This window comes from Phyllostomus hastatus, unplaced genomic scaffold (genome assembly GCF_019186645.2).
Source record: "Phyllostomus hastatus isolate PE091 unplaced genomic scaffold, TTU_PhHast_1.1 phas_scaffold_114, whole genome shotgun sequence".
Lineage (NCBI taxonomy): Eukaryota > Metazoa > Chordata > Mammalia > Chiroptera > Phyllostomidae > Phyllostomus > Phyllostomus hastatus.
This window is the reverse complement of record NW_025334006.1, coordinates 5,267,560-5,282,772: the sequence shown is the minus strand read 5'-3', so window position 1 is coordinate 5,282,772 and position 15,213 is coordinate 5,267,560. Positions and strand designations below refer to the sequence as shown.

Sequence of the window (15,213 nt, the reverse complement as noted above, 5' to 3'; positions counted from 1 at the left end):
GTGTTAACACAAAGGGAAAACACGGGAGCATCCTGTACACTGCACTTCAGCCACAGATGACATGGCACGTCAGGGCGCCCGGCCCCCACCCTGACCTTCCCGAGGGTCCCAGCACCTCCAGCTCCTCCGCCCCTTCCAGCTGCAGACATGCTCAGGGGATCCGGTTCTCAGGGAAGACGCAGCCTGGCCGCGCTCTCCCAGTGAGTGCTCACTTCGCCTCTTTGGCTTCATGTTTCTCTCTCTCTCTCTCTCTCTCTCTCTCTCTCTCTCTCTCTCTCTCATTGTTGTGTAAAAGAAAATTTTTTGTTTAATTGTCAGAGGAAGAGGAGAGAGGAGAAATCAGCAGGCAAAGGGAGGCAGCGAATATGTGAGTTTCAGACCTGTAGGAGCCTTTCTGGTCTAAACTTTGCAGCTGTTCTGATTGGTTTCCCTCATTTCCGTTTTTATGGTGGTTTGTAGACCTTTGCAAGGGTTTAGACCTAGGCTCGAGGTTTCTCTGTTCCAAATATCGGGCCACAAAGCCTTGTGTTGTCCCAAGATCTGCTGTTAATTTAGACCTGAGCCCTGTGCTCAGAATGATCCATTTGCAGGACTCAGATTTTGGCTGGAGCACACATTGCCCAATCCTTAAAGTCAACAGCCCAAAGCCCTTAATATACTGACCATCTGACTGTGTCAGAGGGAGACCGAGCACATGCTATTGATCTGGGAATTGCTGAGATAACAGGCTCCAAGGTTTAGGATCATGAAATCCTGGAATGTTGACGCTCGAAGGGGCCCCTGGGTTTGTTTGCGGCGATGCTTTCATTCTAGAGACGGGAACCGAGGGCAGTAACTGGACTTACCCAAAGCCTGGCAGCAGTCAGTCGTGGAAGCCTGTGGTTTTTGTACCCGCGGCCCGGGCACCTTTTCACACTGGCGCTGAGGAGGTCTGGAGAACTCCCTGCGTCTTAGAAAAAGGTACCTCGAGAGAGCAAGAACACCCAGGGGCCTTTCAGTAAATCTTTCCCATTTTTGAGAGTTTTGGCACTGAGTCAGCATGACATTGTTGTTCCAGTTGCTCCGGCATTTGTGCAACAGTAAATCAAATAAACAGAGGAACTCAGCGGGGTCCTGAAAACGAGACCCACGTCCACTCTATTAGCAGGTCTCTTGGACAGCCAGTTTCTGGAAGTGTAGTTAGTGAGCTCGAAGGGTGGGAGAGGTTATCTGTATTGTCCCGTGGTTATCAAACTAGTTGGGTTTTTTGGTTGTTTGGGGGCTTCTTGTAGAAATTTAATGTTACAGAGAATTCTGTTCTATCAGGGAAATGGCCTGTTAACTAGGTGGTTTGGGGTGCAGAGCACCTCATCTCCACGACACTCCCCAGGCCAGCCCCATGGTTCACCCCCACCCCACTCCCTGGGGCTCCCTTCTCTCCCCACCCACTCCACACAAACTTCTTTGGAGTCCCGGGTCTCCATAAAACAGTCTAGAAACATCTCATGCAATGCCTCTGTTTCCAGTGAGGAAACTGAGGCCCATGGCAGGGAGGGGCTGGTGGTGGTGAAGGGCTTGCCCAGAGCTACACAGCTGGTCAACCACGCAGCCTGGAATGCTAGGGAGAGAGCCCTCTCTCCGTGTCTGTCTGTCTGTCTCTCTCTCTGAGTCTCTCTCTCCATTCCTGGTTCTGACTTTTCCCCCAGTCCATCATGCTTGTGGTTCTAAAGTTCTATCAGTTCATTTTCTTTGTGTCTCTCTCACTCCCCCCCCCGCCCCGCCCACCCCGCTCACCTGAATTTCCTGCATTTTAGCGGTTTCCACCGCCCACTGCACAATCGTGGTTCCCTCTCCTCTGGGCCCAGCCTCTGTCTCTCTAGCCTTTCCCAGCCCGTTCCTGCTGCCTCCACCTCCCCCGCCTTTGAAGTTCTCCACAATCTGCCTTCAATATTTCTTTTCCCTTCCACCCTCCCCCTCCTCTGGCCCAGCCGGACCACTCCTTGTTCCCCAAGCTCATCCCAGACAAGCCACTTCCGTTCCTTGGCTCCCTCAGTTCCCTACTCAGGCAGCACCCCCTGTGACTCAGTTTCCTTATCTGAAATGGAGGCATTAAACAAGATTAGGTTTCTGAACTGTTCCTCGGAGGCGTAGGAGTCCAGAGAAGTTTTGGTGGAGTGCCTAGGGTCCCTGGGGAGAGAAGGCATGGGGAGTGAGGTGGGGGGGAGTGATGGGGTGTGGCGGGGGGTGTGTGGGGGAGATGAGGAGCTCCATGTCGCCTGACTTCCTTCCTGCCCTTCAAGGCCCTGATCCAGTGCTGCCTACCTCCACATGCCCTCCTCAGTTCCTCTTTCCTCTCCACCCTAATAACCCTGGTCCCTCCTCCTATTATTAGCCTCGTACTCAAGTTAGCGGTGAGCAAGCCTGCTACCCCCCTAATAGACAGATGGTCATTCATTTGCGGGCAGGAACCATTTTGAGTCTTTGAATCTTCCGTTTCCAGCCTGGTGCTGAAGCTCCAAATCTTTCCTTTAAGTTTCCTGTTATTGGATAAACGCAACAGCTCGCCAAGGTCACATTTTTCACGTGGGTCATTTGAGCACGCGAAGCCTCTGCACCTTTTGTTTTGGAAGAAGTAGCGGGTTAAATGCCAAAACAGGTCCCCAGCGAAGTGAATTTTAAATTCCTTTGCATTTGCATCAGATAATTATCCATTTCATCACCTACAGAGCAAGATTGGCAGTGGTTTATTTGTTTTTTTGTTGTTGTTTTTAATGAGGCACATTAAAATTCCTGAATGTGAAGACCTACCCCAAACCATGTTATCTTCAGGGGCAGGTGTGACTGACGAGCCAGTTCTTAGCGGAAAAGGCGCTGCTTCATTTGTTCCTGGTTACATGGCTGAGAGATTCTGCCACCTGTAGCCTAATATGTTCGCTGCTGCTCTTCTCATTTTTCCAAAGCCCTAGTAAAGTCTTCTTGAGTCAGGATTTTGGATTCCTTGTAAATACTCTTGCTTTAGTCCACGAACAGTTAAATTTCCTCTTCCAAACAAGGATGCTTTGCCGCATCCTGTGAATGAAAGGTTTCATTCCTGTGCCACGGTGAAGCGAATGTGGAAGGGCATGTAAACTCTAAAACCTTGGAATCTAAAAAAAATAGGACATTATTTAGTTCATCCTACTGTTTTCTGAGGAAACTAAGATAAAGACATGGCAGGGAAATAAATGATGGGCGTAATTATAGAAGATTCAGCAGACGTGACAGAAGAAACGTACATAAAAATGTTCAGCTTATAAAAAGTCTAGGAACACCTGGATTATCCAATCTTACCGGGCAATGGAGCATGACAGTTTTCTAGCATGCTGAGTTTTGTAACAAAATAAACAAAAACTTCATTAAAACTCTCTTTCCCTTCTTTAAAATAGATACCACTACACCTTTGAAACACTGTCCAGGTGCTGAGGACTGTCGCTATGAACACAGGTTTTGAAATCATGCTGGGAAATGCTGACACCTCAAGACTCCCATCCGAAAGCAGATACAGTTATTAAGTGATGTCCTCCATCTTCTTATTTGTGTCTTTTATCTCTTCTAATTGCTGTGGCAGCACCCACCTCTGGGGACCCCGTTCTCTCTTCTGCCGTAGCCAAAGATATCCGTGAACCCGGCTTGTTAGAATGGTGTTCAAAGTAAAAGCCAACAGTCCGGGGGAGGAGGAGTGAGGGGCCTTCTCTCCGACAAAGTCAAGGGCAAGCACACTTTGGGACTCTCGGTTTACATACCAAACTGGCCAGTTCCACTCACTTTGAGGTTCAAAGATTGGTTTTAAACAGTTGGATTTTTTGGATGTCTTACCTGGTGAAGGGTGAAATTATGACTGGCAATGTATAGATGAAAAATAAGAAAGAACAGCGGTGAAACAGGCCATTGTGCTTCATGTCTACTAGGAACTCTGCAGATAATATTGTTGAATCGCCCGTGTCCTGGTGACCCCAGAACCTAGGGAGGGAGTCTCGGCTTTCTCTGTGTGTCGTCCTGGCCAGCTGGCCACAAGCACTCCGGCCTGTGCTTGGCGGCCCCAGGCCTTTCCCTCCATGTTGATGCCATTTGCATTGCTCATTTCTCTTTCCCTCTCCTTCCCATTGACCTGTGCCTGTGCTTGAAAGGAGCGCCCACATCATGCTGCTTCTCATGTCCTTCCCAGCTCATTGAAAATGGCTTTGCAGCTGCAGGTCTGGTGCAGCAAGAGGAGTCGGGGGTGGGAGGGGGTGGAGAGGCGTTCCTTTGACCTCTGGAGGCCAGTGTGCTGCTGGCCTTTCTGACTGGACCAGTGAGGATGTGTTTTTTCCCCCATAAAAAAAAAAAAAAAAAAACACAGTTTCACTTCTCGGTCCTAGCTGCAGCTGTGTCTCTGGTCCAGAAAGGTGGTTGAGGGCCGGCCGGAGGTCCCAGCTGCCATGTGTAATGTTTGAAGTTCCAAACACTAACTTGCAAATTAAAGTCTTGGAAGCAAACTTTCCATAAAGGCGGGACTGTCTGGATTCATTTCCAAGCCTAATTGAATTTTTAAGAGGAGCCTTAAAACGATCTGTAAACCTCACTCATTTCTGTGCATTCATTCCGCAAATATTCGTGAAGGGTTTTCCAGTGCCAGTTAGTGCTGCTGGATTAGGCACCAAAAAAACATAAAAAAAGACGAAACACAGGCTCCGGCTTTATGATTATCTGGCCTTCTAGCTTCCCACCCACGGCAGGCATCTGCCGCCTGTCCCCCTCCACCTCCGCCGGCAGCGTCCCTAGCTCCATTTCGGGCTGTGGGTGCCCTCAGACCCGGTTCAGCCACCTGATCAAGCATTCGCTACATCAGCCTCTTCCTGCTTGCTTTTTGCCTCCGAACCTCTGGAGGAAATGCAAGTTTCTTTTAGCTTCTATTTCAGTGAAAATAATCTTGAATTTAATAAACTTAGGTTTATTTTATGATTCAGTACCATATCCTTACACGTATGCATTTGAAACAAATATGTCACAAAACGGTGCTCACTCTTGCTGTGTACCATGCCCCCTGGTATATTTTAGCTTTATCATTAAAGCGTGCAGTGTGATGATTTGATATTGTCTATGCATTGTGAAAGGAGTCCCACCATTAAGTTCATTAACACATCCATCGCCTCTTGTATTTACCTTTATTTTTTTTCTGTCTTTGTGTTTTGATGGGATCAGTTAAGTTCTAATCTCTTAGCACATTCCAGTTATACGATACAGTATTTTCAGCTACAGCCACTGTCCTGTACATTAGATTCTCAGCCTTTATTCATCTCATCACTGAAAGTTTGTGCCCTTTACCAGCCTCTCCCTATTTCCCCAAACCCAAACTCCCAGCCCCTGGAAAAAGCATTCTAGGTTGACGTTTGTACTTTTAATTCTACATATAAGTGATATCTACATTATTTGCTCTTTTCTACCTGGCTTTTACCACTTTGTGTAGTGGCCTCTAGATGCATCCACATTGCAAACAGCAGGATTTCATTCTTTCATAAGGCTGAATAATATTCCATCATGTACACTATCATATGTATCTAAGTATACACTATGTATATATGTGTGTTTATACACAATTTTTAATTTATTCACCCTAACTATTGTGAATCATGCTATTGGCTTGGCCAAAAAGTCTGTTTTGTTTTTTTTTTTCATTTTCACCAATAACTTTATTGATCTGGATATTTTGAGTATGTCCGCTGCCACCTACTTGGTATAACGCTGATTGTTCTCAATGACTCTATGTGATCGCTAATAACTTCAACCGGTCTACCTGACCATGGGGCATTGTCCAGCAAGAACTCCCCAGCCCAAAACTTCACAAACCACTTTTGACACGTTCAATCAGTCACAGCACCTTCTCCATACACAGCATGAATCTTTTTGTGTGCTTCAGTTGTGTTTTTACCTTTCTTGAAACGATAAAGCAGGATATGCCAAAAGTGTTGCCTATTTCCTTCCATCTTCAATATTAAAATGGCTGCACAGAAAATCACCAATTTGGTTAAGTTTTTTTAAATGCGAGCTGATGTGACAGCTGTCACGGTACAATCTAACAAAATTGTTCCGGGTGAAGTTAAAGACCACTAAGCTCTACTAGAGCCATTGTACAGAAAAAATCAAACAAACTTTTTGGCCAAACAAATACAATAATGTAGGGATACAGATATATTTTTGATCTAATTTCCTGCCTTCTGATATTTTCTATACTCTTTTTTTATTTCATTAAAACATGGTGGTCATGACCTACTAAATAGACTTCGGGAGTTGCAAACCAAGGTTTGAAAACTGCTAAATGTACTGCATAATCTTTTTTTTTAATTTATTTATTTTTATTTTTAGAGAAGGAAGGGAGGGAGAAAGAGAGAGAGAGACATCAATGTGCGGTTGCTGGGGGCCGTGGCCTGCAACCCAGGCATGTACCCTGACTGGGAATCGAACCTGCAACACTTTGGTTTGCAGCCTAAGCTCAATCCACTGAGCTATGCCAGCCAGGGCTGTACTGCATAATCTTGCTGCTACGCTGGTCCCCGCCTCCTGAGCAGCAGTTTAGGAAGCTCTGCTAGCCAGTGAGGGCACTGGCTGCCTGCTGCCGGGGTCAGGGGTCAGCCTGGAGGGTGAAGGAGAAGCCTTCCTTCTGGGGCGGGGGAATCAGAGGCCCTGGCTCTGGGCCTGGCTCCTTCAGTCACGAGCCCCGTGAGCTCCATCCTCCATCCAGTGGGAAGATGGGAAGCCCCTCCACCTTTCTCCAGCCCAGCTACAGAACGGAGAGACATGCCTGCCTGCTGCGACTCTCCCCGGGGGTAAGGCTGTCCGTTAAAATGACTCGCCTTCAAGTACACGGGAAAACATTAAGTGCAAGACAAATGCACGTCATTATTCAAGAGCCTTATTTTTTTCCCAGTTAATGTTTCGTGTCAGAGAAGCAACTTAGACCACTTGTTTTCGTAGAGTGGGGAAGAGATTCTTGCAGGGACTCTCATATTATGCAACTTCAGAAATAAAAATCTCAGAATGGCATTTGTTTGCGATGTCGTAACTAGGTTTGTGTTTTAAGAAGCTCAGCCAGGTCATCCTCACTCCTCTGCCCTTACATACTTCTTCTGGCTATAAAATCAAGGAAGCCAGTAGGTGGTCGGTGGGCTTTTAACGCATGAGCCAGGTTTGAAGGAGTCTGCCGTGCCTGATAGTATCTACTCCAGCTCACTGGATTTATAAACACTAATTCCCACTGTTTTTAAGACCACTTTTTATTTAAAACAACTGACATTAAGCAAAAGCGACTAGTAAAAGGAGTTACTTTTATGAAGAGGTATAAACTTGTAGAAAAAAATAGGGTACTCTTATTACTGATCTTTCACCTTTTCTTTATAACTGTATTGTAAACGTCGTGCCATGCAGATGCTGATTAGAATGTTTCATTCAAGCCCTGGTATCTTTGTGGGATCTTTGCTATGCGGGTGAGCTCTTCCCTGGGGCCTCAGCCCCGCTAGACACGTCTTTTTGAGGCTCGTTCTGCCCGCTACATTAGTTCTGCCTGCTGCATTAGCTCCCCCTGTCTTGTCTTTTTTTTAAAAGATTTTATTTTTAGAGAGGGAGGGAGAAAGAGAGAGAGAAACATCAATGTGCGGTTGCTGGGGGTCATAGCCTGCAACCCAGTCATGTACCCTGACTGGGAATCGAACCTGCGACACTTTGGTTCGCAGCCCGCACTCAGTCCACTGAGCTACGCCAGCCAGGGCTCCCTGTCTTTTCTTTACCTTCCCATGACTGCTTCTGTCCTTACGAGCAGTATCTACACTCACCTTTTCCAGAACCCGATGCTCCAAATCACTCCCCTTGTGTGCAGTAGAGGAAATGTAAAGTAGTAACATAAAAAGATAAGAACTATATTCACCCTGAAGAGAAGGAAATCAGTTGGCCACTTTTGCTCTTTAAAGAGTGAAAACATTCTTTACGCAGACCAGCGATACCCCACCAAAGGCCACAGCCCGTAACTACCCTGCACGGTTTCCAGAGAAAAATACATAAAATGCAAACAGTTTTAAGTAGTTTTTTAAAAACCTAGCCTTAATGGGATTCCATGACATTGGTAGCTTTTGTAGATAATTTTCACAGCTATTTAACACATTGTTACGATATGCCTGCGAATTTACTTGAAAAAGACTGCTCCAGCAACTTTTTTAAAAAAGTGAGGCCCAGGCAGGTTAGCGAGCCTGAGCCTTTGGAGCAGGAGGAATGGCTTTAAGGAGGAAGCTGAGGCTCACCTCCGCTTGCTCTGAAGGGGTCTTTCTGGGGTGAAGTAGCACTGCTGGTGGGAAAGGCGGTCTCAGTACTTCTGTCGGCCAGACGCACCTCCTCTCGCAGTGCAAAATGGGCACGTTGTGACAGATGAGAAACCAGGGCAGGACCCCCTGACTCCCACATCGCGTGTGCCCCTCACTCGTGACACAGTGTGTAACTTTGCACAGCACACTCATTTCTCTGCTCCTAAGTTTCTCCACTTGCAAAGAATGAGTAGAACACTTGCGGTGCACGTTTGGTGAGCATGGAAGGAACCAGCCAGGTGAAAGTGCATAAACCGCAGGGGCTGTCGAATCCCTTTTACATTTTCTACCTGTTCCTTCCTTTTTCACTGGCCTTCCGAAGGACCCCAGAAGAGAGATGGCTTGATATCTTAGGCCAACATGGCGACTGAGGGGGCGAAAGGCTGCTAAATTCAAGTTGTGATTGACAGGGAATCATGAAAACATCCATTTACTTTTGAAAAATCAGAGGAGGTCTTCATCTCAGGTTTTAGTTGTTCCATTGACTTACTGCTTAAAAGTGACCACCCGTACTGCCACCCTTTGAGTAACTCTGTTGCTAAATGAAACGCACTGAAAATGGGCTTTTGAGGCAAAATAAAGAATTACTATTTTTTGTAGTCAGCCTAAACTAGAGACGCTTTGAAGGAGAATGCAGTAAGAAGTAAAGATTTGTTGGCCAGAGATTTGGATGCCACCAGTCTTTAAGTTGCCTTGACAGGGGAGGAGGGTACAAATTCAGAATACTGACTTTGAACTCCAGGTAAACTTGGGTTCAGATTCTAGTCGTAGCATCTTATTAACTGCATGCCTTTGAGCAAGTTACTAATTTTCCCTGGGTTTCTTAGTTTATTTGTCTACAAAAAGAGGAAAATGTATGTAAAGTGCTTAGAACAGTGCCTGGCACTTAGTAAATGCTCAAAAGGGTGTTGGGGGGAATGGGGGTGATGACTGACAATGGTAATGCTTGGCGTGAACTGGGTGCCCAGGAGGTGAGCCCAAGGTGGCTTTCAGATAATCACTGAGAGCTGTATCACTGTATTTTGCCGTATATAATGCACAGCCATGTTGTTGGCCCAAACTTTCAGCGGGAAAAATCTTTTGTTTTAATTTATTAATCCAATTATTTATTTATTTATTTATTTATATTTAGATACTGTTTTTTGCATTATAAAGGAACTCTAGCATTTATTTTTAAACATATGGATATTGTTACTGCTCTCTAGAGTTACACTTTTAACACATAAGCATAAACAAAAGAATTAAAAACATTTATATAGATACAGAATGAGAACCACCCATGGGTAATGAGCATCCTTATTTTTCCCTCAAATATGTGGGCCAAAAACATGGGTGCGCATTATATATGGCAAAATACGGTAATCCTCTGGGGCCGCTGTAACAAACTCCTGGCAACTGAGTGGCTTAGAACCACAGAAACTTACTGTCTCACAGCTCTAGAGGCGAGAAGCCTGAAGTCAAGGTGTCAGCAGGGCCATGCTCCCTCTGGCTTCTGTAAGGGGAGAATCCTGCCTCCGCCAGGTCCTGGCAGCAAAGCTCCAGCGCTCCCATCCCTTCACGTGACCTTCTCCCTGTGTCACAGCGTCTTCCCTGTGCATCCACGTTTCCCCTTTTTCCAAGGACGCCAGTCGTGGGGGATCAGGCTCCCGGCTAATGACCTCATCTCAGTTCAGTTATGTGTGTAAAGGTCTTATCTCCAAATAAGGTCCCATCCTGAGGTCCTAGAGGTTAGAACCGCAACGTATTTTTGGAAAGGGCACAGTTCCTCCCATAACATGGACACACAGACTAGAATTCAATGCAGCAATCCTGACCCTCACCTCCACGCACAGGGCAAACCTGTACACCCCAGGGAGGCCTAGTGTGGGAGTGACGTTCTGATATCAGTTAGGTGCATAGTGGACACTTCCTAACCACAGCAGGGAAAGGGCTCCTTAGACTCAGGCACTGGCCGGGACTCTTCCTTTCATCTCACAGAGAGAAGTGCGCCCGGGAGCATGGACAGTCTCCAGTCATGCCCAGGGAAACACCCTTCAAGTCATAGAAGGGACCGCCCCAGGTCTACAAGGAGCTGGTATCACAGGAAAGACTTATTTTCCACTCACTTTCCCTCCCCTGTACACATTTTAAAATTTCTGATGCTCCTTAAACTTTGAATTTGACCTAGGGAAGTATTATGAGTCTGTCTCTCCTAAAAGTTTATGGGCTGGGAAGGACATCCTGGGAAATGTCCCCTCCACCCAGGGAACGGAGGCTCTGTCACCTGGCTGTCCTCGGAGCCTAAGAAGGCCAGAGCGTCATGAGCCCAGCTCAGAGCCAAGGGTACATCTCCAGCCAGGATCCCCAAGGGCCAGATGAGCAAAAGGAACACAGCCAAGGCGGAAACTGAGCATAGGAGAGAGCAAAGGTACAAATTGCAACATCTTCATATATCAGATGGGCTACTGGCTCCATGTAAGGAACCACTCACCTAAGCAGGCAGCAGAAGGTGCTAGAAGCTGTTAGGAAAAAATTATATTAGCAAAGTAGAACCATTCGACCCTTAAACTGAGTACTGCATTAGTTTCCTAGGGCTGCGGTAACAGAGTCCTGCATACTGGGTATCTCAAAGTCACAGGCAGGGTTGCTTCTCCCTGAAGGCTGTGGGAAGAGTCTGCTCCGTGCCTCTCCCGTAGCCTCTGGTGGTTTGCTGGCTACTTGCGCCGTTTTGCATATGGATTTGTCACTCCAGTCCTCTGCCTTCACATGACATTTTCTCTGTGTTTCTTCATATCATCTGCCCTACATGCGTGTCTGTTCCTGGGTCCAAACTTTCCCCTTCGATCAGGACACCGGTCATATTGGAAGAAGGCCCACTCTCTCTAATGGGCCTCTCCTCATCACCCGATTCCCTCTGTAAAGGCCTCATTTCCAAACAAGATCACATTCAGAGGTACCAGGAGATGGGTCGTCAACGTATCAGTTTTAAAGGACACAATTCAACCCCTAACAAGTACTGAAAGATTTCAAGTACTTTCACATAGCATTTCATAGCTTAATTCATAAGCCATAAGTGGGATGATTCTTGAGTCCAATTCGAATGCCAGCTGGCCGAAAGATATCGGGACGGTGGGGACACGTGGATACTCCGAGGACAGGCAGTCTGTCTGACACCACTCTGCTGAGAGAGACCCACCTCCACACGTAGAGCTCTGACCCACCAGCTCCCCACTAAGTCTGGGGTTTCAGCCAGCCCCAAAGGAGAATAGAGAAGGAGATTATCTTCGTCCAGCAGGACACATGCATATTTCGGCATAAGAAGATCAGGCTGGCCCTGGCTGGCGTAGCTCAGTGGATTGAGCTCAGGCTGCGAACTGAAGCATCGCAGGTTCGATTCCCAGTCAGGGCACATGCCTGGGTTGCAGGACACAGCCCTCAGCAACTGCACATTGATGTTTCTCTCTCTCTCTCTCCTCCTCCCTTCCCTCTCTAAAAATAAATAAATAAATTCTTTAAAAAAAAAAGATCAGGTTGTCTGATGATAAGTTTCCATCTACCTTTCAACGAGAGGTGACCTGGAATAAGAGAGAGACAACAAATGTGAGGTAAAAGGCATTGCATTTTTTTGGAAGTTTGAGGTACAGCTCCTCCCCCCTCCAAAAAAAAAGAGAGAGAGAGAGAAAAGATAGTCAACACAGGAAGAATAAGGGAATACCAACAATAAATAAATAAGAATTTCCCCTACATTTATTTTGCATTTCCCAGTCTCCTCTGGTGTTAACGTTTTCAGTGAAAGGGAGCTGAAGATCTTTGAGTCGGAAAAGCCTTTTTGCCCGATCCTCCCCTTCTTGCTGGGACAGAGCAGCAGACCCTGGGAGACAGGGACACACAGGATCTACTTCCCATATGAGGAGGAGGAGGAAAGGACAAGGATCATAACAGTAATGATAATAATAAAAATAATAAAAATAGTTAACACTCCCTTAGTGCTTACTATGTGCTAAACGCTGTTCTAAGTCCTTTGCAAGTATGAATGCATTGAACCCTTCCACAACACTCCGAGATATGTAAGTCCCATTACCTCCATTTACTGATGAGGAAGATGAGGCCTGAGAGGTTGATTGACTGGCCCACCTCCTCCCTGCCCGGGTGTGTGTGTGTGTGTGTGTGTGTGTGTGTTGACTGGCTCCTGGCTCTGGGCCTGCTCCAAGCTGGCTCCTGGTAGCTCCCTCGCTCCCTCCCAGCCTAACACTTAACGGATGTTACTCCCTGCCTGGGCTCTCACAGTCTCACCTCTGGTCTCTGAGTGGGAGAATCTGGCAGCAATTATTACATGACATCAGATCCTGCCTGGTGAGCAAGCTCTCCCCCTGGCAGGACAGGGCTAGAGGGGGTGAGAGGAGTGGGCTGGAGAGGGCCTTTGAACTTTCATGACTCATTAGCCTTAAAGAACCGGTCCAGGGGACTACACACTGCCTCCCGGGCCCTAGGAAGAGGCGATGAGCGTGCCCCTTCCCCCAGGGGGAGGGAGACCTGGACTTCCAAACAAGTAGCAGCTCCTCTCATTGCGTTGTTAATACTATCCCATGACTTTTCTTATGTCAACTAAAAGAAAATAAATTATTTAAATAATGCTGAACTTCTCCGTATCTTAACTTCCAAATCTTGTCCTGTCCAAGTCAAAGAACTGAGATGTGGGGAGAAGTAGATGTGCTATGTTGTAGCGAGGCAAACAGCCTAGACTTTGGGGTCAGCCCCCTGGTCGCTAAAATACTACTCAAGTAACCCTGGGCAAGTGATTTGTGCTGGGTTTGCTCATCTAGACTTCAAATAAGAATAATCGCGTCTAGAAAGGGAGCCAGGAAGAAAGTGCTCGATCCATTTTCTAAGGAAGATTGGTGTGGTGTGGTGTGGTGTAAGAGCACCAGCCACGTTCAAAATAAGAAATACCGGAAAAACACTAGTCACAAGAACGCAGGGAACCCAAACTGCATCTGATGGTCCCCAGGGTCGTGTTTTTGAAGAGAACTTAGCTGATCTGCAGAATGATGAAGTTGCATTTAGAAAATTCAAGCTAATTACTGAGGATGTTCAGGGCAAAAACTGCCTGACTAATTTCCATGGCATGGATCTTATCCATGACAAAATGTGCTCCGTGGTCAAAACATGGCAGACCATGCCTGACGCTCATGTTGAAGTCAAGACTGCCGATGGGCATTTGCTCCGTCTATTCTGTGTTGGTTTTACTAAAAACTGCCAACTATCGGATCCAAAAGACCTTTCACACTCAGCATCAGCAGGTCCGCCAAACCCAGAAGGAGATGATGGAATCATGACCCGGGAGGTGCCGACAAATGACTTGAAAGAAGTGATTAATAAACTGATCCCAGATCGCACTGGGAAAGACACAGAAAAGGCTCGCCAATCTATTTATCTGCCCCGTGAGGTCTTGGTTAGAAAAGTCAAAATGCTGACGAAGCCCAAGTTGGAACTGGGAAAACTGGAGCTTCGTGGTGGGGGCAGCAGTTCTGGAAAAGCTCCTAGGGGTGAGACAGGCCCTGAAGTCGAACGAGCTGATGGAGACGAGCCCCCAGTCCACGAGTCTGTTTAAATTCAGACACTTAATGGTGACAAATTTTTAAAAATCCTGTTTCTGGAAAAAAACAACAACAGAATAATCATATCTATTTGATGCTGTTATAAGAATTACAGGAGATGCATCCTGTCGATTGCCTAGCACCTAAGAAGTCCTGCCCCGATGAGAATTATCACCATTGAATAAGCATCCTCACCCGTTTAAACAACTTACTTGTTTGCTTCACTCATTCAAAGTCAAGGTTGGCTGGCCTAATACATTCCTCTTTAATTTTTTTAAATGACCAGTGTTACTGTTTATTTTTAAACAGACAGTGGCTGTTGTGTTTGATTTTTTAGCTTTAGAAATGTCACCTACACCTGAGCAAGGAGTCAGCTTCAGCCGAGTTAGTTGTCAGCAGCAGCCCGGGCCCAGAGGAGTGATGTGAATCCTGGGGCCTCCTGCAGTCTCCCGGGGGCCCGAAGACCCCTCGCTCGTGTAGAGGAACCAGGGGGATTCCTTCATCTGTGATGTGGGGATGGTAACAGCATCTGTCTCCCTGGTAGTCTAGCAGTGAAATCAGAGCTTGTCCGTGATGGCAGAGTTTTGAAAATTCTAGAGAGTTAGAATTGCCAGCCGTTATTGCTGGAATGGGTGTGAGTTCGTGAATTGGCTCTGAAAACTGCTGAGGCACCAAACAGGATGGGATGAACAGGACAGCCCTGCCGACACAGGTCATAACAGGGAGGCTCTTGTTTCGACGTGGAAGCTACTCCAGCATCCTAGAAAGAAGCCAGGTGTGAATGGATGGTGCTACCATGCGAGATAAGAAAGAGGCGGTAAGCTCGGATGAGGACTAGCGCTGGGAGAGGGGGCCCCTATAAACAGATAAGAAGCGGAAATACAGAAAGGGGACAGGGCTTTATTTTATTCCAGATTTAAAAAAAAAAAGAAAAGAAAAGGACACCTCTAGGTTCAGGCGTTTGCTGTAGAACTGGGAGAGAATACCCAAGCCCCGCCCTCCTTAAAGTGGAAGACCAGGTACTACTCATCGGCCATCTATTCAACTCCCCAGAACATTCAACTTGAAATTCCTTGACTGCCTTTCTGAGGCAAAGACACCCTTCCCCAAAAAATGCACTTAAAAAAAATATATTAGCTTTGGGTTTTTTGGGGTTTGGCCTTTTTAAAAAAAATGTCTTCTTTAATCCAAAACCATAATTGTGGCCTACCAAAACAGATTGTCCTCCATACAGAGAGGATTGAATTTTTCCAGCCTCCTCCCTCAGTGGCTGTTACCCTCTTCTCGTTTTT

At 46.6% G+C, this 15,213-nt stretch overlaps 1 protein-coding gene and 1 pseudogene across 5 annotated transcripts in view; both read left to right on the top strand.

Moving 5' to 3' along the window:
- Positions 1-15,213, top strand: part of CALD1 (caldesmon 1) — a 193,430-nt gene that overhangs the window by 116,588 nt on the left and 61,629 nt on the right. The window contains exon 1 of one of the 5 annotated variants that reach the window (XM_045855538.1): positions 1-200. The exons of the other annotated variants lie outside the window; for them this stretch is intronic. Coding sequence (XP_045711494.1) covers positions 148-200 — 53 coding nt within the window. The 5' untranslated portion in view covers positions 1-147. The remainder of the gene's footprint in view (positions 201-15,213) is intronic. 5 annotated transcript variants of the gene reach the window in all.
- On the top strand, positions 759-13,935 carry LOC123829679 (annotated as a pseudogene).